Below are 27,911 nucleotides of genomic sequence, written 5' to 3'. Positions count from 1 at the left end.
CAAGATATCCAAGGTTCAGTCAAGGATTCAGGACTTGCTACACAGTCAAAAGGTATCCATTCACGTAGCAATGCGTGTGATGGGATTGATGGTGTCAACGTTCAACATGGTGGAGTATGCACAGTTCCACTCGAGGCCTCTGCAGCATCTGATTCTTGCCAAATGGAATGGGTTGCATCAGATGATAAAAACGCAGACTATGGTTCTTACGATAGAAGTAAGAAGGTCATTAGCCTGGTGGCTACAGACATCCCATCTGGACAAGGGGAGACCCTTTTGGATATCAGATTGGGAAATTCTGACAACAGATGCCAGTCTCCAGGGCTGGGGAGCAGTGACAGGAAGGTTGTGTTTCCAGGGGAAATGGACCAAGGAAGAAGTCTGCCTGCCAATAAATATATTGGAACTTCGGGCCATATACATGGCACTGATTCAGGCAAAGGACATTCTTCGGGGAAAACCAGTTCAGATTCGCTCAGACAATGTGACGGCAGTAGCGTTCCTCAACCATCAGGGAGGAACTCGCAGCCGAAAAGCGATGAAGGAGGTAAGTCACATACTAAAGTGGGCCAAACTTCATCATCCAGCCTAGTCCGCAGTGTTCGTTCCGGGAGTCCTAAACTGGGAAGCGGACTTTCTCAGTCGAAACGCCATTCAGGCAAGCGAATGGGCTCTACACCCGGAGGTCTTCCAGACCCTAGTAGACAAGTGGGGGTTGCCAGAGATGGATCTCATGGCGTCCCGTCAGAACAACAAAGTTCTCGCATACGGGTCAAGAACAAAAGATCCCAGAGCGATCTTTGTGGATGCCCTGTCAGTGGGACTTTCATCTGGCTTATGTGTTTCCCCCAATCACCCTATTACCCAGGGTGGTGAGAAAGATAAAGCAAGGAAAGGGTGCGGTGATACTAATAGCTCCAGCTTGGCCCAGGCATTGGTACACATCTGCAGAGAATGTCGATGAATGCCCCACACCTGCTCCCTCAATGTCAAGATCTACTGATGCAGGGTGCTTGTTATCATAGACATCTGGATCGACTGTCTTTGATGGCATGGCTCTTGAAACCTCTATCCTGAAGTCAAGAGGATTCTCACAACAAGTAATTCAAACAATGCTCTGAGCAAATAAACCTTCTTCAGCTCGCATTAATCACCGAATATGGCAAACCTATATTCATTGGTGCAGTGAACGGAAAATGTACCCTAAGTCTTTCAGAGTTTCCAGGGTCTTAACACTCCTTCAGGCAGGAATGGATAAAGATTTGAAGGTGGCTTCCTTGAGAGTACAAGTGTCGGCATTGACTGTATGGTTCCAAAAGAAAATTGACAACTTACATTATGTGCGTACTTTTTTCCAGGGAATGCTGCGCATTCAGCGGCCTTTTGTTCCTCCTACATTGCCTTGGGACTTAAATTTAGTCCTAAAGGCCCTTCAAGTTACCCCATTTGGACCACTTAATAAAGTGGATCTTAAATGGTTGACAGCTAAAGTTCTCTTTTCTACTGGCCATGGCGTCGGCTATAAGAGTATCAGATTTAGGGGCATTGTCATATCGTTCCCCATTTCTGATTTTTTTTATCAAGATAAAGCAGTTCAGAACTAGATCTGGGTATCTTCCCAAGGTGGTGTCTAAATTCCACCTTAACGAAGAAATTGTAGTCCCGACTTTCCAGGTGTTGGGCCTTTCTGCAGGAGATGCATCGCTGGACGTGGTCCGTGCCTTAAGGATCTACGTGGATCGTACCAGTGCTATCAGAAAGACAGATTCTCTCTTCATTCTCTACGGATTTCACAAGAGAGGATGGCCTGCTGATAAGCAGACACTGGCAAGGTGGCTTCGGATGACTATTTCAGAAGCATATTCTCAAGCTAATCTCCCTGTGTCGGCTAATGTCTCTGCTCACTACTCGTAAGGTAGGTCCATCATGGGCAGCACAACGTGGTGCTTCAGCAGAACAGAAATGTAAGGCAGCCACATGGTCTTCCATTAACACATTCATTAGACATTGTGCCATTGATACTTTTGCCTCTCATGACGCTGAATTCGTGCAAAGGATTCTCCTGTCCAATCAGGAGCGTCCCCACCACTAAATTGCTTTGGGAAATCCCAATGTTATCCTGTGGGTAACTTGTGGACCCTGCCGGAGAAATATACGTTATGGTAAGAACTTACCGTTGATAACAGTATTTCTCCTAAGTCCACATGGAAATTACCCTGACGAGCCTGATTTGAGGATCCTTTTACTCACTAACCTCTTCCTTCTTGTACGGAAGGGTGTGTATATGTGTTCTTTTCGCCTGATTAGGGCTATCTATAATGCTTCTGCCTTGAGCTTTGGAATATAACTGATTTGCCTGAGCAAGGAGACGGGGTTGTATGGTCAGGCCCGTTGCATGCTGGGAGACCGAAAAGCTTTGACCGATTGGTGCAAATCCGCTGTCTCCATCATATCCAAATGTTATCCTGTGGACTTAGGAGAAATACCGTTATCAACGGTAAGTACTTACCATAACGTATATGTTTGTTATATTTCTTTTTAAGACAGCGCTTATTTGAGAATCTCCGTATGCTGCCACATGCTCCTGGAGTGCAGATGCAGCCTATACCGGAGGATGCTATTCAAGAGGACAGTGGGGATGAAGAAGGGGAAGACCCAGATAAACGCATTTCTAGTATGTTATACGTGTAAAATAGAATTTACTGTGAATGGAGGAGTCTAAGCTTTTGTGTGAGAGTTGTCTCTTCCTCCCACACCTTTCTCTCTTAGCTTTATTTATAAAGACTGAAATGTTTTGTGATGACTATTAAGATACAGTACATGTAAAATGAATAAAGCAGCATTGTGCCTCACAAGGTATGACATGAGACCGGATAAAGCAAGGTGTCCCAATTAACACTGGTATCATTGCAAGTCATGAGCAGCCCTAACAACATCTGTTATCCTGTTACATTGGTTTGCTGTATAGATATACAAGAATTCCTTTCAGTACAATGATCCTGTCCCCCAAGAGTACTGATGGACCTCCAGTTGTGTTCTCATACACTTATCCCTGTTGGGTGACTAGTGGAATTCCCATGCTGCTATGGTGGTGGTCCCACGTATCAGACCTGCCTTCAGTACTTTTCCTCAACTTTGCTGGGGGGGGGGGTTTCAACTTATTTTACTTTTGACTTCATTGTGTTACTTCTTCCTCAGTCATGCATCTTAGTTTGCAGGTAGCGTACTAGGGGTCTGATTCATGTTTATTAGCAAAGCAAAAAGCACACAACTGAGTAAAACCATGTTGCACTGCAGGTGGGGCAGATGTATCATGTGCAGAGAGATTTAGATTTGGGTGGGTTATATTGTTTATGTGCAGGGTAAATACTGGCTGCTTAATTTCTACACTGCAATTTAGATTTCAGTTTAAACACACCCCCACCCAAATATAACTCTCTCTGCACATGTTACATCTGACCCACCTGCAGTGCACATGGTTTTGCCCAGTTATGTGCTTTTTTGCTTTTGCTAACAAAACTGAATCAGGACCGAGGTCTTTAGGATTAGTGTTACAGCAACGTCCGTGGCGCGATAAATATGACTATTTGGCGTGATTCGAGGATTGGTATGTTTAAACCACTATGAATGATGACTATTAAATCACCAAAGTCTCTTTATTTTGGTTATTAAAAATAGAACAAAATACTTTTTATACATATTAACATATTCTGTAAAATGTACTGTGCAGTTGGGTTTAAAAGTAATTTCATTGTGAAAGAGCTTTACATTCTCAACATCATAGTTAAGAACATCTACCTCTTATACAGTAAAATAAAACAAACCAATATATTGTTTAATCTCAATTTGTAGTACGTGCCTCTGATAAGCGGATAGCTTGTGAGGAGGAGTTTTCAGACTCTGAGGATGAAGGTGAAGGAGGAAGACGTAATGTAGCGGATCACAAAAAGGGAACCAAAAAAGCAAGACTTGAAGAAGACAAAAAGGAAACCGATGACAAGAAATCAGGTTGGTCTATAAGAATAATCTAGTTAGCTGGGCCAAGTAACCTGTGGAACACTTGAACATCTGATCCATATGTATTCCTATAGTTTTCTATACCAGTTTCTCCATTTCTAAGAGTCACACAAGCTATGGCAACGGGACAGTTTGAGAGAATAAAAGATTATTTAGGTCTGCTTAATCAATAACCTTTACTTGCATGGACTCTATGTATTGGCAGTTCAGAACTACCAGCTGTTCTTTGTTTAACTCTTGGTTGTAGATATAAATGGGGTATAACATATATTAATAGAAACATAAATAATATCCATCATCCTAAAAGCTTTGCTTCTAGCACAATTGCTGTATGCATCCAGTTACTGCTTTTGTCGCCTATAAAGCTTTTCATTTATTATTTTCCTTTCTAACTTTAATACCAGACAAATGGACTCTGTAGTTAAACAGCATCATTTATTCCTGGTAGTACCATATTCATCAGCACTTTATAGCCATTATCTAGTGGATAAGTGACAAGAGAACTGCATTCTATTTTGCCAGATTATTTGGATGGGATGTCTGTGGAACAGTGTGTAAGGGATGTCCTACACATTAGACAAGGTCTGCACTGCATGTATGATTCATTAGGAACCAAATGTCAATAAGGAACTTGGGTGCCCCAAATAACTCTATAATTCTACCACTAATGCAATTTACACTGCCAGAGACATAATGCTGGGTCTAAAACACAAGGACACCATAACTGGGGGTCAATAAACATTCCTTCCTCACTACAAGTAGCAAAGGTACAATGAATGCAGCGCTTAGGACAGACGTAGAGCCTGCGGAATGAGGTAGTACTTAGTTAGGAGTGGGCAGGTGGAAAGATTTTATAATATTCAGGCATTAACTGATACTGTCCCTTCAGGGAAATGCCAGTAAGCCCAAACAGATGACAACTGTGGGTGGTTGGGTCAGTCAGGCAAAAGAATTGTTACTCATGTAGATTACAGTGACGTGCTGTGAGGTAAATGGCTCAGGAGGCACTGGCTAGTTCCAGAGTCAGATGTACACATAATTTATAAGCCCAAGGGTTTTATGTGGGCATTATACACAGGGGCAGCAATATATACTGCAGGAAATTTGGTGAGTTTTGATCAGAGATATGCGGCAGTGCCTCACCTGCCGTAGGCTTTCTACGCAAGAGTTTTGACTATAAAAATGATTAGATATTTCTGATATATTCTTTGTATTTTTCATATAGATTATATAATCACAACTCTAGTGTATGATAGGAAAGGCTCTGCCTCACCGCACGTCACTGATTTAGAACTAATCACTCTCCTTCATTCAAGAACTTCTTCAAGAATGAAAACTTCTAAAACAGAATCTTTTTTTGCTTGTTGTAAGAGAAATGGTTCTGTAGAACCCAAATCTTTTTGTTCTTCTTAATAGATAAATTCCTTATCTTTTTAAAGTGTATGTATTAAATGTATTTAAAATGAACATTAAAGTAGGGGGAGGGGTTCTACCTGTAACGAGAAATGATGACAAGTAATACAGTTATTGTAAAACCTTTAAATGTTTTGATATAAACAGTCTGTTACTTTCATATTGGGATGTTATCTTTTGAAAAGCAACAAATAAAACCTACAGTGGGATCTTAATGAGAAATGGTGTATACTGATGCCTGTAGCAATTAATCAATAGTTTTTTTTTTGTAATTTACACTATATGGAAGATAATGAATAGTGGGATAAACACAAAGTACTCTGGACTCGCAGATTTTTGTTCGCAACCCCATAGTGCTGTGTACAAAGATGAACAGTCAGGGGCAAGGTTGGACCGAGAGCGGGGTGTGTTAAGGGGCTGTTGGCCCCCCTCGCAGCTAATTGAATTGACCCCTATGACTTGAAAAGGTGTACTTCACATAAACCAACAGGCAGTGCATAGTGAAATAGTGGCACTCACCAGCCACTTGTTATTACTACTGTATCTAATGCCAAAAGAAAGCAAATAAATAAAGTAAAAAATGTCACCAAATAAAACTGACTTCTATATGACCAAAAACTGGTATGTCTTCAGTTGGGATCCGGACTATTGGTTGACATATATTAAGTCGACAGTCATTCGGTCGACCTAATAAGGTCGTCACTGGAAAAGTTTGACAGGTTCAAAAGGTAAACAGGTTCATATGGTCGACATGACAATGATCGATGCATGTTTTTGGGGGGGTTTCAGGTTTTTTAACTTGTTGCTTCCTTGACTATCCATATCACAAATCATAACCTTAAGTAACCTTGTAGCTCAGCGGAGCAGAGCTGACTAACACATTATGCCAGAAGCGTGGTGAGCGAAGCGTAGCAGGTGAAGCAAGCCCACAAGGGGATGCATTTCAACAATTGGTGGTCCCAGATGCCAAAACTATCCACACTCACCCCAAAAATGAAAAAAAAAAAAAGTGTCCACCATTGTACGCACTGTTAAAGCCTGTCACCTAAGTCTCTGCCACAATTCCATTTTTTTTGGGGGGGGAGGGGGGGGTTTAACAATGCTTTGGTGCCCTGTCTAATAAGAAAGATCTACTTTTCTGCTGCGGGGTACACTGGGCTCCACAAGGAAAGACTTAGGGGTGTAGAGTAGGATCTTGATCCGAAGCACCAACAGGCTCAAAAGCTTTGACCTTCTTCCCAAGATGCATAGCGCCGCCTCCTATATCACCCCGCCTCTGTGCACAGGAGCTCAGTTTGTAGTTGGTGCTTGCAGTGCAAGCATGTGACAGGAAGAGCTGCTCACAGCATCTCTAGAAAAAGCTTTTTCTGAGGAAAAAAGAAGACTACAAGGGCTGCAGCAGAGGCACAGATTGTGCTGGATGTCAGTAGACATTTCCTGCTCCAGCTCTCCCTAGCGGCGCTGTACACTCCCGAGCCCTGGTTGCCGGGTACCTACAGCGGAGGCTCCGGTTTTCTTCACGTTAGACACACATGGCAGGGGCTCTCCAGGATCGCGTGGCCGCGCTTCGGGAGGTGGTAAGTGGGTCCCGCTTGCGGGACCCGGTCTTTATCGAGATCCGGCGCGGTCAGTGGGAGGCGGGCCGCGCGCGCTGGTGGTGGACACTGTAGCAGTACAGGCGATCCCACTAGATCACCAGGGCATGGGCGCAGGTCAGGTTTTCTCTCTAAACCAATTCTTATATTGCCCACAGTACCCGGTGGTTTTGCCAGCAAAGGGGATAAGGCTTAGACCTGAAGCCCCAGGGCGCCATTTCTAGCAAGTGTTCCCGCCCTGGAGCTGCATATCTGTCTTTTCCTCACTCCCTGTCAGTGTCTGCGGCGCCATTATACCTCAGCTCACTGTTCCTGGGACTGCTTGGGCAAATCCTCCTATGTAAAGCCGCCTGGTTGTCAGCGCTGTGACTTTACATGACACTTAAGTATTCTACCTGCCTATTTTAGTCAGTGTTAGTAAGAAAGAGTGCACTTAGTCAGGGTTTTATAGTACAATTACCCTGTGATATACATCCAGTTCTTACTGTGTACTGTTATATCTATTGTTATATAGCTGTGTAAGGGTCTTTCACTCAACCTGCTATCCCTATATTTCATAACCTGAGGGGGCTTTGTGCGTCAGGTGTTATCTAATATAGGATTTTCACAAAGATATACTGTATTACGTATTTTTCTCTGTGATTTAGTCACCATATCTCTCCTTTATCTCTGCTAGTGCTAACTACACTGTGCAGGGGTTTGGGTTCAGAGGTATAGTGCTGCTGATAATTGTACTGTGTTAACTTCATACTGCAAGTCAGGGCCGGACTGGGACTAAAAATAGGCCCTGGCATTTTTGAAGCACACAGACCCACCTTTGTGACTCCTCCCCTTACTATTCCTGACTCCTCCCACTTATTAGTCTATGCTCTTACAAATATAATTAATATTCTAACAACATACAAGCGTACATCATTTTCTATTAAAATACACACAACCTGTGGTTGAAGTGGAAATTTTTAAGTGGGGGTATGTAAATGTGAAGTTTGTAAATAAGCTCGCGCTCCGGAAAAGGGGGCGTGGCCACTCAAAAGGGGCGTGTCCTTCCGTGTAGTTTATCACACCATACACCCCTTATACGCATTATGCACCACAATAGTAGGACCCCTTATACTATCTAGTACTGGTGCCTCTTTCACATTATACCACACAGTATGAGCCAAAATTCACATTATAGCACCCAGTATGAGCCGAAATTTACATTATATGCACCCAATAGTGCAGTGCCAGATCCACAATTGCCCCCACAGTGCCAGGTATACAAATGCCCCCACAGTGCCAGGTATACAAATGCCCCCACAGTGTCAGGTATACAAATGCCCCCACAGTGTCAGGTATACAAATGCCCCCACAGTGCCAGGTAAACAATTGCCCCCACAGTGCCAGGTATACAATTGCCCCCACAGTGCCAGGTATACAATTGCCCCCACAGTGCCAGGTATACAAATGCCCCCACAGTGCCAGGTAAACAATTGCCCCCACAGTGCCAGGTATACAATTGCCCCTACAGTGCCAGGTATACAAATGCCCCCACAGTGTCAGGTATACAAATGCCCCCACAGTGCCAGGTATACAATTGCCCCCACAGTGCCAGGTATACAATTGCCCCCACAGTGCCAGGTATACAATTGCCCCCACAGTGCCAGGTATACAAATGCCCCCACAGTGCCAGGTATACAATTGCCCCCACAGTGCCAGGTATACAATTGCCCCCACAGTGCCAGGTATACAAATGCCCCCACAGTGCCAGGTAAACAATTGCCCCCACAGTGCCAGGTATACAAATACCCCCACAGTGCCAGCTAATTGCCCCCACAGTGCCAAATATACAATTGTCCCCACAACAGCAAGTGCTGCAGCTACTTACCGCTGCTGCACTGCTGCTGCTGCTCCTCCGGGCTGTGAGGGACGGGGGTGAATCAGGAGAGCAGAGCGCCCACCAGCGCGGCTGTGTCTGGTGCTGTGGCGGCTTCGTTCAAACCAGCCGCCGGTTCGTGAGCCAATCAGAGCTCGCGGACCGGCGGCTTCTGATTGGCTGCCGGTCCGCGAGCTCTGATTGGCTCACGAACCGGCGGCTGGTTTGAACGAAGCCGCCGCAGCACCAGACACAGCCGCGCTGGCGGGAGCTCTGCTCTCCTCTCCTGACAGCTGAGACATGCTGCCGCCGGACTGAGCGGCAGCGTGTCTCAGTGACCGCTGGACCGGCCCAAGTGGCCATCGGCCCTTCTGGCATTTGCCAGAAGTGCCAGATGGCCAGTCCGGCCCTGCTGCAAGTTATATCATGTCTGCTTCTGAGGGTAACGGTTCTGGGGCTGAACACACTGCCAGTGTTGCTGACGCCACGGGGCCATATGAGGAGAATATAGCAGCTGTGGGCTCTGGTTCTGGGGGCTGCTTGCCCCCCAGAGGGACTGTGGCAACGGAGGCACATACTGACCCACCGTGGGCCGCTTTTTCCATGCTTCTGCATACGTTAGTTCATAAACGAACTCCCCCTATGTGACCCCCAATGCCGGTACAACCGTATGTGGTCCCTGCAGCTAACCCGCCGTGGGCGGACGATTTATCTGCTCAGTTGAAGAAGTTGAACCAGACCTTGACTACTAAAAAGTCTGACCAACGCTTGCCTAAGTCCAAGAGGTCCTCTATGCGAGCGCTTATCTCTTCACAATCCACTGCTGTCACTGACACCTCGTCTGATGAAGACGGCACATTTACTGACCCCTCAGGTTCTGACTCGGATACGGCTGATGGGGAGGGTAGTTTACATGTGGATGTTCCTGATCTTTTGGAGGCTATTAAGTTAATTCTGATTACGGATGATCCCGAGCCATCCGTCCCTCCTAAGAAACCAGATAGGTTCAAGCGTCAGAAGGTGGTTAAGCAAGTTTTACCTCACTCTGACCACCTAGTGGATATACGTCAGGAACCCTGGGAAAACCCGGGTACGAAGTTTGTGCCTCAAAAGAAGATGCTGGCTTGCTATCCCCTCGCGCCAGAGCTGTCTAAAAATTGGGAAACGCCTCCTCCAGTAGACTCACATGTGGCTAGGATGGTGGTTTCCTCATCTCTACCTGTCGCTACCGTCACGTCTCTAAAAGAGCCTACAGATGAACGTGTGGAGGGTTGTCTGAAAGCGATTTACACCCTCACGGGTGCAGCACAAAGGCCTACTATTGCAGCTGCAGAGCCTATTGAGGCATGGACCTTGGAGTTAGAAGCTGAAATCTCTTCTGACCATGCTAGACAATGCTTGTCATATATTGTCACAGCTTCTCGATATATTAAAGAGGCGGCTTCTGATGCCAGTATCCTAGCAGCCAAGGCCTCTACTACGTCAGTCCTTGCTCGCCGGATATTGTAGCTGAGATCCTTGTCTGTGGATCTGGACTCTAGAAAAACCCTGGAGGTACTCCCTTTCAAGTGAGATATTCTGTTTGGGGAGGACTTAAATAAGATAGTGGCTAACTTGGCTACTGCCAAAACTGCCTGTCTGCCTAATACCGCTCCTTCTGTGTCGAAGGCTAAAGGTACGTCCTTTTGCCCCTTTCGTCCTTCAGGTAAAGCAAAAGGTCAGGCGTACCATAAGCAGGCCCGCACTTCCAAACCTGGTAAGCCAAAGCCCAAAAGAGCTGGGCTGCCCGTCAGCCAGCTGCCAAGACCGATGAGCCTGCCGCATCACGGGGCGGTCCTCCCCCTGGGGAATCCCAGGGTGGGGGGCCGGCTTCTAGGGTATACCCAGGAATGGTTGAAGACCACTTCAGATGCCTGGGTACGGGAAGTCGTCGCTCGAGGTTACGCCATAGCCTTCAAATACCGACCCCCTCATCGATTTTGCCAGACAGACGTCCCTTTGGACCAAACTTAGGCAAAAACTCTACACTCGGTGGTACAGACCCTCCTGGATACAGGAGTCGTAGTACAGGTGCCTCTTGCTCAGAGGGGCCGGGGGTACTATTTTCCGCTGTTTCTAGTCCCGAAACCGAATGGGTTCTCTCGGCCCATTCTCAACCTCATGGCACTGAACAAGTTTGTGAAGGTTTCCAAGTTCCGTATGGAAACCCTTCGCTCTATAGTTCTGGCCTTGGAACCTGGGGATTACATGGTCTCCCTGGACATACAGGATGCTTACCTGCATATTCCTATAGCAGTGTCGCATCAACAAAACCTGAGGTTCGCTATTGGCAACCTACATTACTAGTTTCGGGTGTTACAAAATTATTGTGGTGCTCCGCCGTCAAGGGGTCAGGATACTTCCGTATCTGGACGACTTTTTAATCCTGGCAAATTCCCCAGATCTTCTCCTGCGTCATCTAGATATGACAGTCCACTTTCTACAAGTCCACGGGTGGCTCATCAACTGGAAGAAATCCTCCCTGGTCCCTGCTCAGAGCATGGTGCACCTGGGAGCGTTGTTGGACACTCACAACCAGAGGTTGTTCTTGTCTCAGGAGAAAGTCCTGAAGATTCAGGACAGGATTCGTTGCTTCCTTTCTCGTCCGCAAGTGTCGATACATTCGGCAATGCAGGTGCTGGGCCTAATGGTATCAGCATTCGACATGGTGGAGTATGCTCAATTGCATTCTCGCCCCCTCCAGAGGCTGATTCTAGCCAAGTGGGACGGCCTGCATCACCGGTTCAGATCTCAAATGATCTTCTTGACTCCGGAGGTCCGTCTGTCGCTACACTGGTGGCTCCGGGACCAACAATTGTGCAGGGGTCGTCCCTTCTGGATATCCAACTGGGTCCTGTTGACGACAGATGCCAGTCTGAGAGGTTGGGGCGCGGTGCTGGAGCAACACTCCCTTCAGGGTCGGTGGACCAAGGAGGAATCTCTCCTCTCGATCAACATTCTGGAATTGCGGGCGGTCTTCAATGCATTGAACCTGGCCCAGTATTTAATTCAGAACCGTCCTGTTCAAGTACAGTTGGACAACGCCACCACAGTGGCTTACATAAATCATCAAGGCGGCACTCGAAGCCGTTCGGCAATAAAGGAAGTCTCACAGATTCTACAGTGGGCAGAACGCCATCTACCGGCCATATCGGCAACATTCATTCCGGGAGTCCTGAATTGGGAAGCGGACTTTCTCAGTCGTCAGGACGTGTATGCCGGCGAGTGGGGCCTCCATCCAGCAGTGTTTCAACTCATAGTGGAAAGGTGGGGCCTTCCAGACGTAGATCTGATGGCGTCTCGACACAATCACAAAGTTCCGGTCTTCGGAGCAAGGACAAGGGATCCTCGAGCAGCATTCGTGGATGCGCTGGTGGTACCTCGGAGGTTTCGGCTCTCAAAACGTGTTCCCTCCGGTGTCACTCCTGCCCAGGGTAATTCGGAAGTTCAAGCAAGAAAAAGGAATTCTGCTTCTCATAGCTCCAGCGTGGCCCAGACGGCACTGGTTCTCAGACCTGCAAGGCCTATCGTCAGAGCGTCCAATTTTACTTACACAACGCCCAGACCTCCTCGTTCAGGGCCCCTGTGTCTACCAGGACGTAGCCCGGCTGTCTTTGACGGCGTGGCTCTTGAAGTTTCCGTCTTAAGGGCTAAAGGTTTTCTGAGGCGGTCATTCAAACTATGTTGCTGGCCCGGAAACCAGCTTCGGCTCGGATTTCCTATAGGGTCTGGCATTCTTACTTTGTTTGGTGCGCATCTAACAATTATGACTCTTCCAAGTTTAGTATAGCCAAGTTGTTGACTTTTCTTCAGCAGGGCCTGGACTTCGGCCTGCGTCTGGCCTCCCTCAAGGTTCAAATATCTGCCTTGTCGGTGTGGTTTCAGAGAAAAATTGCGACCTTACCTGATGTGCATACCTTTACTCAGGGCGTGTTGCGTATCCAACCTCCCTGTGTCCCGCCTGTGGCTCCTTGGGACTTGTCGGTGGTTTTGGAGGCGTTACAAGAGTCTCCGTTTGAACCTCTTGGTTCAGCTGACCTTAAGTGGCTTTCCCTTAAGGTGGTGTTTCTGCTGGCTATTGCTTCAGCTAGAAGAGTGTCTGATTTGGGTGCCTTGTCCTGTAGTTCCCTATATCTGATATTTCACAGTGACCGGGCGGTTCTTAGGACTCGTCCCGGCTATCTACCTAAGGTGGTTTCTTCGTTCCACCTTAATCAGGAGATTGTAGTTCCGGCACTTGTTTCTCCTGATCTGTCTCCCAAAGAGCGGTCTTTGGATGTTGTACGGGCTCTCCGTATCTATGTGACGAGAACTGCTTCTATGAGGAAATCTGATTCTCTTTTTGTTGTGTTTGGGTTTCTCAAACGGGGCTGGCCTGCTCACAAGCAAACTGGCCAGCTGGATTAGAATGGTGATTGCACATGCTTATGTGAAGGCTGGTCTCTCTGCTCCTGATCACATTATGGCCCATTCTACTCGGTGTGTTGGACCTTCTTGGGCGGCCCAACGTGGTGCGACCCTTGAACAATTGTGCAAGGCGGCTACGTGGTTCTCTGTGAACACGTTCATAAGGTTCTATGCCTTCGAAACTGCCGCTTCCCAGGATGCTTCCTTTGGACGCTAGGTTCTTGTGCCCGCTACAGTGCGTCCCCTCCCATAAGGAACTGCTTTAGGACATCCCCTATGTCTATCCTTGTGGAGCCCAGTGTACCCGCAGCAGAAAACGAGTTTTATGGTAAGAACTTACCTTTGTTAAAACTCTTTCTGCGAGGTAAACTGGGCTCCACAAGGCGCCCACCCTGACGCACTTAGCTTCTTTGGGTTGGTATGGCATTAGCCGCTGACACTTCTCCTGTCAGGAGAGTGTGGTGTTTGTGGCAACTGGCAGTTGTCGTCTCTTTTACTTGCTACTGCATTGGGCTGGTTAACAAAACTGAGCTCCTGTGCACGGAGGCGGGGTGATATAGGAGGCGGCGCTATGCATCTTGGGAAGAAGGTCAAAGCTTTTGAGCCTGTTGGTGCTTCGGATCAAGATCCTACTCTACACCCCTAAGTCTATCCTTGTGGAGCCCAGTGTACCTCGCAGAAAGAGTTTTAACAAAGGTAAGTTCTCACCATAAAACTCGTTTTCCCAAGAAAGGTTTTCCCAAGTTGTTCTTCCAGAAAACTGTTAATACAGGTTGAGTATCCCTTATCCAAAATGCTTGGGACCAGAGGTATTTTGGATATCGGATTTTTCCGTATTTTGGAATAATTGCATACCATAATGAGATATCATAGTGATGGGACCTAAGTCTAAGCACAGAATGCATTTATGTTTCATATAGGTCATTTTAGCCAATATTTTTTTGTAACTTTGTGCATTAAACAATGTGTGTCTACATTCACACAATTCGTTTATGTTTCATATACACCTTATACACACAACCTGAAGGTCATTTAATGCAATATTTTTAATAACTTTGTGTATTAAACAAAGTTTGTGTACATTGAGCCATCCGAAAACAAAGGTTTCACTATCTCACTCAAAAAAGTCTGTATTTCGGAATATTCCGTATTTCGGAATATTTGGATATGGGATACTCAACCTGTATAGAGGAATCTGACCCAGGAACAATCAATCTAGTCTACGGCCTGGATCAGCTTCCAATTTCAGCTGTACTAGATGACAGGTCATCTTCCTCTGCATGTCACAAATCTACCTCTGTGTGGGTTGGAAGAAACCTGCCTAAGACAAAGTAAAGCCCCCCCCCCCCCAAATTAACCATTTTGATCCTGGTCACAAGTTTCCTTTAACTGCTGTAAAACTGGTTGGTCTGTTTACCTTATGAATGAATGAGCTGCAGTTAACCTAAACTGAGGGTGGGGGGGTGTTTTGGGGTATATTTGTAGGGACCAAGTATCACTTAGAAAGGGAATGGAGGTCAAGGGCTGGTGGTCAGGCTGCACATGGAAGATGTATAAAGAACTACAAAACAAATAGTTTTAAACCTATCCCCCCCCAAATAAATCCTATATAATAAAAGGCTAATGCTGCTCCTATAAAGTGGCCCCTTAGCGCTGGTTGACAATTAGTAGTTAATACGTATGTTTATGCTATACCGTTTCCAAAGGATCAATCAAACAAGCAATCAAAGAAATCTGCAAGCAGCTCACTGTAGATAGGGGGACTTCTCTACCCCCTCAGTGCAATATGCTCAAAAAAAAGAAAAAACAGACAGCGCTAATAGATTTCTTAATAAAATACTTTTATTCATTAATTTTATCTAGATTTTTCTTTAGCTAAAATAGCCCTTTTTTTCCCCTACCTATAAATCTAATTCCACATATCACTTATATATATTTTATTAAAATTCAAGCCAATAAAACAATAATACATCAATATATATAATATAGTACAATAGCTCTGCTCTGTATACTTGATTTTTCAATACACCACTGAAACAATTGGATACAAATGCAACAAACTGTTTCCTTCCAATGCTGTAGAGGTCTCCAGCCTCTAAGTTGATATTTGATTGCTCATTCAGCTTGAGGTAGAAGCTTTTTTTTTTTAAAGATTGTTGCTATATTGAAAAATAGCTGTTACAATTCCTTATTTATTGGTCAGGGTGTATAATTAAGTTCCCAGATCCACACTCTACTGACCACAACACTTAGAACTTCCAGATGAATTAGTATATGATTTTAATAGCTGCTCCTTTTCATTTAGAAAGTGTCGCTGATTTAATACACATCAGTAGTGGGTAAGTTGTTCATAGATTGATCTACAGGGAAATATACATGCTTTCCTCAAGGCAATAGTAAAAGTTCATGCAGCTCAGCTGATATTCAGAACTGGTTCAGTATATGGCAGCAGCCAATTAATTGCTTATAGATTGACATGCAAGGATATATGCAATTGCTTTTGCTTATAGCGGTGATAAAAGTTCATACACCTCAGCTGATATTTTAAAACATGGCCATGTTATATATTACCACTTTCCTCCAGGGTCGAAATTCCTTGCTCACTCCCGGCTCTGGTGCTCAAATACCTTTTCGTGAGCCTTATCCGGAAATCCTTTAGAATTCTTCCCAGCGTGTTGAGGTAGACTCGTGGTATGCTGATCATAGGTGGGAAAAACCAATGAGACGCGTTTCTCCGCCTGTAAACGCTCGGCGGCTTCTTCAGTCGGATATTTTAAACTCTGCCGCCCTGCTCCTTTTTATCTCCGGCATCTCTCTAGTGCGTCTGCGCGCACTCATTGCGCTCCAAGCCTCGCCTTCCGTATAGCGGCTATTAGCAATCAATCAGAGCTAACACTATGTGCCTAATTGTGCTTCAAGCCTCATTTTCCGTGTATCGGCTGTTGATCATTTAGCAAGGCTGTCACTATGCAGTTAATTGCGCTCCAAGTTCTATTGCTGTACAGACATTCATCAACTGTTGATAGTTTATTCATCTATTTGTACTTAATTCAACCCATAGCTCTTGAAATTGGGCTTTTGCTTATATCAGAGTAATAAAATATACTCAAATATTGAGATATTTTGAAGAGTTGATAAATGGTATTGGAATGGTATGTGCTGTATGTTTCCATAAGGAATAATTTTACCTTGTTATAAGTCTAGATATATAAGTGTTTAGATAGCGAACTTATTTGAGTATAATTTATTTGAGTATATTTTATTACTCTGCTCTGGCTCATATTCCGGCATTTTAATGGTGTATACACACTACTTGATGTGAGTTTTACGAATACCACAAATCTGATATAAGCAAAAGCCCAATTTCACCTGTGTGAAAAAGCCATAAGTAAAATAGTACAGATATCCGTTTATATATAAACTGCACCAAAAGCAATGAATAAGGGATGTTGGAAGATTACTGACTATAAATGTATACGTCGACTTCAGAGTTTTCATATTTTATTTAATTACATCACCTGGTAAAAAAGGTCTGTCTGAGATTTCTTACCACAGAACACAGTACTGCTCCTGTTTCAAATTAAGATTAAGCTTTAGCAGTATTTTTACAATTGAGGTCATCAGGTTAGATTGAGACAGTCTAACAGTCATTTTCATTCTAAATGTATGTTAGAAACGGTATATGGCTTTTACTGTATGTCTCTTTGTCCTGTTTGAAGAGATGTTTTCTTGCAGGCTGCAATAGGTTTTCCTCCGAAAATGTTTTATCTAAAGGGTTTTTCAGTCCCTGAAGAAGAAAAGCATCCCATAATTCTTTGTTACTGGCACCATGCATCTCTATATAGTTATATCCAGACTAGTGTAACACTTAGATTTCAGGCCTAAAAGTTCAAATATCAGACCATGGAGTCTTCCACTTGGTGTGTTTGGGTTTCCTGCATGCTGTCTGTAAACTGTAGGCAAAATTTCATTCAAGTTTCTTAAATTATAGTTTTATGGTGCTCAGGCTATTATTCTACCGTGATCCCGGTAGTCAGCATGCTGACGCTGGGATCGCGAACGCTAAAAATGCCGGCAGTCTGAAATGCCAACCCACAGGGTCTATTTCCACTCGTGGGTGTACACGACACCCATAGAGTGGAAATAGAACCTGTGGCAAGCACAGCGAGCCTGCTGTGTGGCGAGCGCAGTGAGCCCGCAAGGTGCTTTGTTGCGCTCGCCCCCCCTTTTCCCCGCCAGCATTCTGCTGCCAGGTTCCTGGCAGCCAACATGTCAACAAATATGCTGACTGCCGGGATCTTGGCAGCCAACATGTCATACCCAACCAGGTAGTGTACCGTGTTTCTATAATAACTGGTATGCAACACTGTATCTGTCCAAATTAGTGGCCTCCTTAACAAGGTATTTCTTTTTATGGGTGCTAGGATTTGAAGGAATGCTTGTTCTAGAAAGACTCTGATATTCTCTCAATTTCTTTGATTGTTCCAGGGGACAGTAAGTATTTTCAAATGCTCTTACAGATATGTGCTCATACATCTAGCCTCAATACGCCATGCAGCGCAAGATGCATAAGTAAGCTGCCATTGCCTGTGCAACTCTGCTAACGTTGGCCATTTATTTTTGCCAAAAATGCGACGAGATTGTGCTGATTAACCTGATATGTGACACTTGTATATCTGTGTGTGACTGAGTCTGTATACGGAGCACAACGGAACTAGTATCGGATAAAAACTACTGCTGCTACATTGTAGCACTTTGTATACAAATTCAGAGACTCAGTAGCACATGGATGTACAAATGTCATATATCAAATTAATCAGCAAAAATAACAGAATAGATGCCCAATGCTAGAAGATTCTCACTGGACCAAGCGCAGCAAGAGGGGCTATTTGGCCCGACTGCAGCAATGATGTATGAGGACACATCTGTATATCCTTCCCTCTGATGCTTTTCAATAACCTCTTTTGGGATTTTCTTTGAAGGCTTTTTGGGCTTCATGATGAAGCTCTTGTTTTTAAATGCAATTATGCTAGCCATACATCGGACCAACTTTCCTCCAACCATCCAACTGACTAACCGTCCAACTTTTCTGTCCAACTAAAACGGTGCCCCACACACCTAACCAACTTTTCTCTAACGTCCTAAGTGGATGCTGGGACTCCGTAAGGACCATGGGGAATAGCGGCTCCGCAGGAGACTGGGCACAAAAGTAAAAGCTTGAACTAGCTGGTGTGCACTGGCTCCTCCCCCTATGACCCTCCTCCAAGCCTCAGTTAGATTCTTGTGCCCGAACGAGAAGGGTGCATGCTAGGTGGCTCTCCTGAGCTGCTTAGAGTAAAAGTTTATTTTAGGTTTTTTATTTTCAGTGAGTCCTGCTGGCAACAGGCTCACTGCATCGTGGGACTAAGGGGAGAAGAAGCGAACTCACCTGCGTGCAGAGTGGATTGGGCTTCTTAGGCTACTGGACATTAGCTCCAGAGGGACGATCACAGGTTCAGCCTGGATGGGTCCCGGAGCCGCGCCGCCGGCCCCCTTACAGAGCCAGAAGAACGAAGAGGTCCGGTGAAATCGGCGGCAGAAGACGTTCCTGTCTTCAACTAAGGTAGCGCACAGCACTGCAGCTGTGCGCCATTGCTCTCAGCACACTTCACACTCCGGTCACTGAGGGTGCAGGGCGCTGGGGGGGAGCGCCCTGAGACGCAATAAAAACTGAAATACCTTAGGATGGCAAAAGAAATACATCACATATAGCTCCTGGGCTATATGGATGTATTTAACCCCTGCCAGTTTTCCAGAAAAAAGCGGGAGATAAGGCCGTCGTGAAGGGGCGGAGCCTATCTCCTCAGCACACAAGCGCCATTTTCCCTCACAGTTCCGCTGGAAGGACGGCTCCCTGACTCTCCCCTGCAGTCCCTACAGAATCAGGGTAAAAACGAGAGAGGGGGGGCACTATTGGCAGCTAAATTATAAACAGCAGCTATAAAAGGGAGTAACACTTATATAAGGTTATCCCTATATATATATATATATATATATATATATATATATAGCGCTCTGGTGTGTGCTGGCAAACTCTCCCTCTGTCTCCCAAAAGGGCTAGTGAGGTCCTGTCCTCTATCAGAGCATTCCCTGTGTGTGTGCTGGGTGTCGGTACGATTGTGTCGACATGTATGAGGAGGAAAATGATGTGGAAGCAGAGCAATTGCCTGTGTTAGTGATGTCACCCCCTAGGGAGTCGACACCTGACTGGATGGTTGTATTTAAAGAACTACGTGACAATGTCAGCACTTTACAAAAAACTGTTGACGACATGAGACAGCCGACAAATCAATTAGTGCCTGTCCAGGCGTCTCAGACACCGTCAGTGGCGATAAAACGCCCGTTACCTCAGTGGGTTGACACAGACACAGATACTGAGTCCAGTGTCGACGGTGAGGAGACAAACGTAATGTCCAGTAGGGCCACACGTTACATGATCACGGCAATGAAGGAGGCATTGAACATTTCTGACACTACAAGTACCACAAAGAAGGGTATTATGTGGGGAGTAAAAAAACTACCAGTAGCTTTTCCTGAGTCAGATGAATTAAATGAGGTGTGTGATAAAGCGTGGGTTTCCCCCGATAAAAAAGTGCTAATTTCTAATAAATTATTGGCACTATACCCTTTCCCGCCAGAGGTTAGGGCGCGTTGGGAAACACCCCCTAGAGTAGATAAAGCGCTCACACGTTTATCTAAACAAGTAGCGTTACCGTCTCCTGATACGGCCGCCCTCAAAGAACCAGCGGATAGAAGGCTGGAAAATATCCTGAAGGGTATATACACACATACTGGTGTTATACTGCGACCAGCAATCGCCTCAGCCTGGATGTGCAGTGCTGGAGTGGCGTGGTCGGATTCCCTGACTGAAAATATTGATACCCTGGATAGGGACAGTATATTACTAACTATAGAGCATTTGAAGGATGCATTACTATATATGCGTGATGCACAAAGGGATATTTGCACCCTGGCATCAAGAGTGAGTGCTATGTCCATTTCTGCCAGAAGAGCGTTATGGACGCGACAGTGGTCAGGGGATGCGGATTCCAAACGACATATGGAAGTATTGCCGTATAAAGGGGAGGAGTTATTTGGGGCCGGTCTATCGGACCTGGTGGCCACGGCAACGGCCGGAAAGTCCACCTTTTTACCCCAGGTCACCTCTCAGCAGAAAAAGACACCGTCTTTTCAAACTCAGTCCTTTCGTTCCCATAAGTACAAGCGGGCAAAAGGCCACTCATTTCTGCCCCGGGGCAGAGGAAGAGGAAAAAGACTGCACCAGGCAGCCTCTTCCCAGGAGCAGAAGCCCTCCTCTGCTTCTGCCAAGTCTTCAGCATGACGCTGGGGCTTTACAAGCGGACTCGGACACGGTGGGGGCCCGTCTCAAAAATTTCAACGCGCAGTGGGCTCACTCGCAAGTGGACCCCTGGATTCTGCAGGTAGTATCACAGGGGTACAAACTGGAATTCGAGACGTCTCCCCCTCGCCGGTTCCTGAAGTCTGCTCTACCAAAGTCTCCCTCCGACAGGGAGGCAGTTTTGGAAGCCATTCACAAGCTGTATTCCCAGCAGGTGATAATCAAGGTACCTCTCCTACAACAGGGAAAGGGGTATTATTCCACGCTGTTTGTGGTACCGAAGCCGGACGGCTCGGTGAGACCAATTTTAAATCTAAAATCCTTGAACACTTACATAAAGAGGTTCAAATTCTAGATGGAGTCACTCAGAGCAGTGATAGCAAACCTGGAAGAAGGGGACTATATGGTGTCTCTGGACATCAAAGATGCTTATCTCCACGTCCCAATCTACCCTTCTCACCAAGGGTACCTCAGGTTTGTAGTACGAAACTGTCATTATCAGTTTCAGACGCTGCCGTTTGGGTTGTCCACGGCACCTCGGGTCTTTACCAAGGTAATGGCCGAAATGATGATTCTTCTTCGAAGAAAAGGCGTTTTAATTATCCCTTACTTGGACGATCTCCTGATAAGGGCAAGGTCCAGGGAACAGTTAGAAGTCGGAGTAGCACTATCTCAGTTAGTGTTACGTCAGCACGGGTGGATTCTAAATATTCCAAAATCGCAGCTGATTCCAACAACACGTCTCCTGTTCCTAGGAATGATTCTGGACACAGTCCAGAAAAAGGTGTTTCTCCCAGAGGAGAAGGCCAGGGAGTTATCCGAGCTAGTCAGGAATCTCCTAAAACCAGGCCAGGTGTCAGTGCATCAGTGCACGAGGGTCCTGGGAAAAATGGTGGCTTCTTACGAAGCGATTCCATTCGGAAGATTCCATGCAAGAACGTTTCAGTGGGATCTTCTGGACAAATGGTCCGGATCGCATCTTCAGATGCATCAGCGGATAACCCTGTCGCCAAGGACAAGGGTGTCTCTTCTGTGGTGGCTGCAGAGTGCTCATCTACTAGAGGGCCGCAGATTCGGCATTCAGGATTGGATCCTGGTGACCACGGATGCCAGCCTGAGAGGCTGGGGAGCAGTCACACAGGGACGAAATTTCCAGGGCTTGTGGTCAAGCATGGAAACATCTCTTCATATAAACATTCTGGAACTAAGGGCCATTTACAATGCCCTAAGTCAAGCAAAACCCCTGCTTCAGGGTCAGGCGGTATTGATCCAATCGGACAACATCACGTCAGTCGCCCACGTAAACAGACAGGGCGGCACGAGAAGCAGGAGGGCGATGGCAGAAGCTGCAAGGATTCTTCGCTGGGCGGAGAATTATGTGATAGCACTGTCAGCAGTGTTCATTCCGGGAGTGGACAACTGGGAAGCGGACTTCCTCAGCAGACACGACCTTCACCCGGGGGAGTGGGGACTTCATCCAGAAGTCTTTCAAGAGATGGTAAACCGTTGGGAATAACCAAAGGTGGACATGATGGCGTCCCGTCTCAACAAAAAACTAGACAGATATTGCGCCAGGTCAAGGGACCCTCAGGCAATAGCGGTGGACGCTCTGGTAACACCATGGGTGTACCAGTCAGTGTATGTGTTCCCTCCTCTGCCTCTCATACCAAAAGTACTGAGAATCATAAAAAGGAGAGGAGTAAGAACTATACTCGTGGTTCCGGATTGGCCAAGAAGGACTTGGTACCCGGAACTTCAAGAGATGCTCACGGAGGAACCGTGGCCTCTACCTCTAAGAAAGGACCTGCTCCAGCAGGGGCCTTGTCTGTTCCAAGACTTACCGCGGCTGCGTTTGACGGCATGGCGGTTGAACGCCGGATCCTGAAGGAAAAAGGCATTCCAGAAGAAGTCATCCCTACCCTGATAAAGGCCAGGAAGGATGTAACCGCAAAACATTATCACCGCATTTGGCGAAAATATGTTGCGTGGTGTGAGGCCAAAGAGGCCCCTACAGAGGAATTTCAACTGGGTCGCTTCCTACATTTCCTGCAAACAGGACTGTCTATGGGTCTAAAATTAGGGTCCATTAAGGTTCAAATTTCGGCCCTGTCGATTTTCTTCCAAAAAGAACTGGCTTCAGTGCCTGAAGTCCAGACGTTTGTCAAAGGGGTACTGCATATACAGCCTCCTTTTGTGCCCCCGGTGGCACCTTGGGATCTCAATGTGGTTTTGGGGTTCCTAAAATCACATTGGTTTGAACCACTCACCACTGTGGAATTAAAATATCTCACATGGAAGGTGGTAATGCTGTTAGCCCTGGCTTCAGCCAGGCGTGTCTCATAATTGGCGGCTTTATCTTATAAAAGCCCTTACCTGATTTTTCACACGGATAGGGCAGAATTGAGGACTCGTCCTCAATTTCTCCCAAAGGTGGTTTCAGCGTTTCACGTGAACCAGCCTATTGTGGTGCCTGCGGCTACTAGGGACTTGGAGGACTCCAAGTTACTGGACGTAGTCAGGGCCCTGAAAATATATACCGTATATACTCGAGTATAAGTCGACCCGAATATAAGCCGAGGCACCTAATTCTACCACAAAAACCTGGGAAAACTTATTGACTCGAGTATAAGCCTAGGGTGGGAAATGCAGCTCTAGCCGTACACAGCCCTCAGTGCCAGATATGCCCTCATAGTGCCAGATATGCCCCCACAGTGCTGCCAGATATGCCCCCACAGTGCTGCCAGTTATGCCCCCACAGTGCTGCCAGTTATGCCCCCACAGTGCTGCCAGATATGCCCCCACAGTGCTGCCAGATATGCCCCCACAGTGCTGCCAGTTATGCCCCCACAGTGCTGCCAGTTATGCCCCCACAGTGCTGCCAGATATGCCCCCACAGTGCTGCCAGATATGCCCCCACAGTGCTGCCAGATATGCCCCCACAGTGCTGCCAGATATGCCCCCACAGTGCTGCCAGTTATGCCCCCACAGTGCTGCCAGTTATGCCCCCACAGTGCTGCCAGATATGCCCCCACAGTGCTGCCAGATATGCCCCCACAGTGCTGCCAGATATGCCCCCACAGTGCTGCCAGATATGCCCCCACAGTGCTGCCAGATATGCCCCCACAGTGCTGCCAGATATGCCCCCACAGTGCTGCCAGATATGCCCCCAGTGCTGCCAGTTATGCCCCCACAGTGCTGCCAGATATGCCCCCACAGTGCTGCCAGATATGCCCCCACAGTGCTGCCAGTTATGCCCCCACAGTGCTGCCAGATATGCCCCCACAGTGCTGCCAGATATGCCCCCACAGTGCTGCCAGATATGCCCCCACAGTGCTGCCAGATATGCCCCCACAGTGCTGCCAGATATGCCCCCACAGTGCTGCCAGTTATGCCCCCACAGTGCTGCCAGATATGCCCCCACAGTGCTGCCAGATATGCCCCCACAGTGCTGCCAGATATGCCCCCACAGTGCTGCCAGTTATGCCCCCACAGTGCTGCCAGTTATGCCCCCACAGTGCTGCCAGTTATGCCCCCACAGTGCTGCCAGATATGCCCCCACAGTGCTGCCAGATATGCCCCCACAGTGCTGCCAGTTATGCCCCCACAGTGCTGCCAGATATGCCCCCACAGTGCTGCCAGATATGCCCCCACAGTGCTGCCAGATATGCCCCCACAGTGCTGCCAGATATGCCCCCACAGTGCTGCCAGATACGTTCCCTCCCCAAGTGCCAGGTATGCCCCACAGTGTTGTTACTTACCCCTCCGTCGATCCCGCGCTGTCTTCTGGAGGGACACGAAGCACACAGCGTGCGCGGCTCTCCTGTGTCCCTCCTGCATCTTCGGCGGCCGCGGCGGGTCTATTATAGGAAGTGCCGGTTCGTGATCAGAGGTCACGAACGGGTATTTCCTGTAATAGAACCGCCGCTGCTGCCGCCGGAGATGCAGGAGGGACACAGGAGCGCCGCGCGCTGTGCGCTCCATGTCCCTCCTTCACACTGCTCTGCCTCTGCCTGCACTGACTCGAGTATAAGCCGAGGTGGCTTTTTCAGCACAAAAAAAAGTGCTGAAAAAGTCGGCTTATACTCGAGTATATACGGTATTTCCAGGACGGCTGGAGTCAGGAAATCTGACTCGCTGTTTATCCTGTATGCACCCAACAAGCTGGGTGCTCCTGCTTCTAAGCAGACGATTGCTCGTTGGATTTGTAGTACAATTCAGCTTGCACATTCTGTGGCAGGCCTGCCACAGCCAAAATCTGTAAAAGCCCATTCCACAAGGAAGGTGGGCTCATCTTGGGCGGCTGCCCGAGGGGTCTCGGCTTTACAACTTTGCTGAGCAGCTACTTGGTCAGGGGCAAACACGTTTGCTAAATTCTACAAATTTGATACCCTGGCTGAGGAGGACCTGGAGTTCTCTCATTCGGTGCTGCAGAGTCATCCGCACTCTCCCGCCCGTTTGGGAGCTTTGGTATAATCCCCATGGTCCTTACGGAGTCCCAGCATCCACTTAGGACGTAAGAGAAAATAAGAATTTACTTACCGATAATTCTATTTCTCATAGTCCGTAGTGGATGCTGGGCGCCCATCCCAAGTGCGGATTGTCTGCAATACTTGTATATAGTTATTGTTACAAAATTCGGGTTATTATTGTTGTGAGCCACCTTTTCAGAGGCTCCTTCGTTTATCATACTGTTAACTGGGTTCAGATCACAGGTTGTACGGTGTGATTGGTGTGGCTGGTATGAGTCTTACCCGGGATTCAAGATCCTTCCTTATTATGTACGCTCGTCCGGGCACAGTATCCTAACTGAGGCTTGGAGGAGGGTCATAGGGGGAGGAGCCAGTGCACACCAGCTAGTTCAAGCTTTTACTTTTGTGCCCAGTCTCCTGCGGAGCCGCTATTCCCCATGGTCCTTACGGAGTCCCAGCATCCACTACGGACTATGAGAAATAGAATTATCGGTAAGTAAATTCTTATTTTTCATCAGGCCAGCCAACTTCTCTCCAACTTGTGATGTCACAGAAGTAGGCGGACAGGTTCTGCCTACTTCTGCATATTTTGCATAAATGTTAGGTTTTGGAGTTTTTTAAATAGTGAACTACTGGTCTTAGCATTTGCTAAGTTTTATTTTTAAAAGTCAGTGTATTTTATTTTTTGATTGTTGAACTACAGTTGTCAGCATGGCCTGGTGAAAGGGAAAGCTGCAATTTCTTGTTTTTTCGTGGGAGTATCCACAAATACTGGGATGTACCAACCATCTCTTTACTCCGATGCCCAGCTTCCCTCTCCCTTCCCAAATGCCCAGCTTCAGTGTCCCACCTAAAAAGCCCAGATCCCGTCTCTGCCCTTAAACACCCAGCTTCCTTCTCCTTCTGATGCCCAGCTCCTATCTCTCTGCTCCGTCACCCTGCTCTCCCCACTCCTGATGCCCAGCTTTCCTCTCCCTTCCACGCTCAGCTCCCGTCACCTGATGCCCAGCTCCCCTCTCCTCCTTCTAATACCCAGCTCCTATCTCTCTGCTCCGACACCCTGCTCCCCTCTTCTGATGCCCAGCTCTCCTCTCCCTCCCATGCCCAGCTCCCCTCTCATGATGCCCAGCTCCCCTCTCCTTCTTCTGATGCCCAGCTACTATCTCTCTGCTCCGACACCCTGCTCCTCTCTCCTGACGGCCAGCTCTCCTCTTCCCTCCTACCCAGTGCCCAACAGCAAGACACAGAGCTCATCTCTCCTTCTTCTGATGCCCAGCTCCAATCTCGCTCTCCTCTTCCCTCCTACCCAGTGCCCAACAACAAGACACAGACACAGGGGTAGGTGCAATCCTGCAGTGATGGTGTGCCGCAAACTGCTGCTCCTCCTGGCACCCACATCATCACTGCCACTACGATCCCAGGCTAACAGTGGAGCCCCAGCTGTGAAGGACTGTCTGCGAGGAGCAATTGCGGCTGCCAGTCCACATTCTCCAGCAGCAGCACTGATCATCCTCCTCTTCCGCAGCCGGCAGCAGTGATAGGGGGGTGCCTCGATCGCAGGTTGGGTGCGGGGGTGCCGCAATCACATGTGGTGGGGTGCGGGGATGCCGTGATATTGGTGATTGCGGGGGTAGTATGCGGGATCGCGGGTGGGGATGTACGGGGTGCTGCGATCTGTCAGTCCGGCAGCAGCTTTGAGAGGGGTGCCGGCTATCAGACCCTTCCCACCCATCCGGACAGCTACTGCACCACAGTACCACCGCTGCCAGGTTGACAAGGGCAGCCGGGCAGCAGTGAAGTACTGCTGCTGCCGGGGATCCTGAGCTGAGTGATGGTGAAGAAGTAATTCCGCCTACTTATCGTTCAGTTGGGGGGAAAGTTCCCCCTACACCTGAATGATTAGTTGAGAATATCAAACAGGTTTGATTTTCCGAACTAGTTGGACAGACCGTTTCTGCCCGTTTTTTATCGTGTGGGAGGAAACGGCTGATAATCGTTTTTTCCCACACACTGCCAGATTATCGTTCCAACCAGCCAACTAGATGGCTGGTTGGAACGATATCTTCCTAATGTATGGCTAGCATAAGTAGGACCTCTTTCAGGGATGTTTTGTTTATTTTTTTAAATCATAATTTGCGTTTAATTGTGCACAGATTCCAAGTAATTGTGATTTGTAAAGTCAATTAATCGTGCTTGGTGTATCTTGAATATACTTCTAATCGATCATAATCAAATATACATTACCTTGTATGATTTATGTTTTTAAGAAAAAGTTCTAGGTTTCATTACAGTACTTTGTGTTCATCAGTGGTAAGCGTTGCTAAATATGTTTAATCCTGTAATGTCAGAAAGTAACATTGAAAAAATGCCTAGGATGGTGGATACTTTTGATAGGCCCTGTATGTACTTTGGTTATCATTACTCTGCTTGGTTTTCTTTGGAGAATGAATGAAAACATGTTAGCACTTTTGTTTTCCCAGATGTGAAAGATGATGATAAAGCCAAGGACAACGTTGTGGAGAAAATGGATACAAAATGGTAACCTTGTCTTTAATTTACATGTTGAGTATCCCATATCCAAAATGTTTGGGATAAGAAGTTTTTTGGAAATAGGATTTATCCGTATTTTGGAATAATTGCATACCATAATGAGATATCATGGTGATGGGAGCCAAGTCTAAGCACAGAATGCATTTATGTTTCATATACACCTTGAC

The 27,911-nt window shown here is 46.9% G+C and overlaps 1 protein-coding gene across 2 annotated transcripts in view; it reads left to right on the top strand.

Annotated features, from left to right (window-relative positions):
* HDAC2 (histone deacetylase 2) overlaps positions 1 to 27,911 on the top strand; it is a 201,894-nt gene that overhangs the window by 165,385 nt on the left and 8,598 nt on the right. For both annotated transcript variants that reach the window (XM_063917161.1, XM_063917160.1), the window contains exons 11-13: positions 2,544 to 2,674; positions 3,853 to 4,008; positions 27,675 to 27,732. In XM_063917161.1, coding sequence (XP_063773231.1) covers positions 2,544 to 2,674; positions 3,853 to 4,008; positions 27,675 to 27,732 — 345 coding nt within the window. The remainder of the gene's footprint in view (positions 1 to 2,543; positions 2,675 to 3,852; positions 4,009 to 27,674; positions 27,733 to 27,911) is intronic.

The sequence above is a fragment of the Pseudophryne corroboree genome, chromosome 4 (assembly GCF_028390025.1).
Source record: "Pseudophryne corroboree isolate aPseCor3 chromosome 4, aPseCor3.hap2, whole genome shotgun sequence".
Lineage (NCBI taxonomy): Eukaryota > Metazoa > Chordata > Amphibia > Anura > Myobatrachidae > Pseudophryne > Pseudophryne corroboree.
Note: the sequence above shows the minus strand (reverse complement) of the source record. Positions and strands in the feature narration are given on the sequence as shown.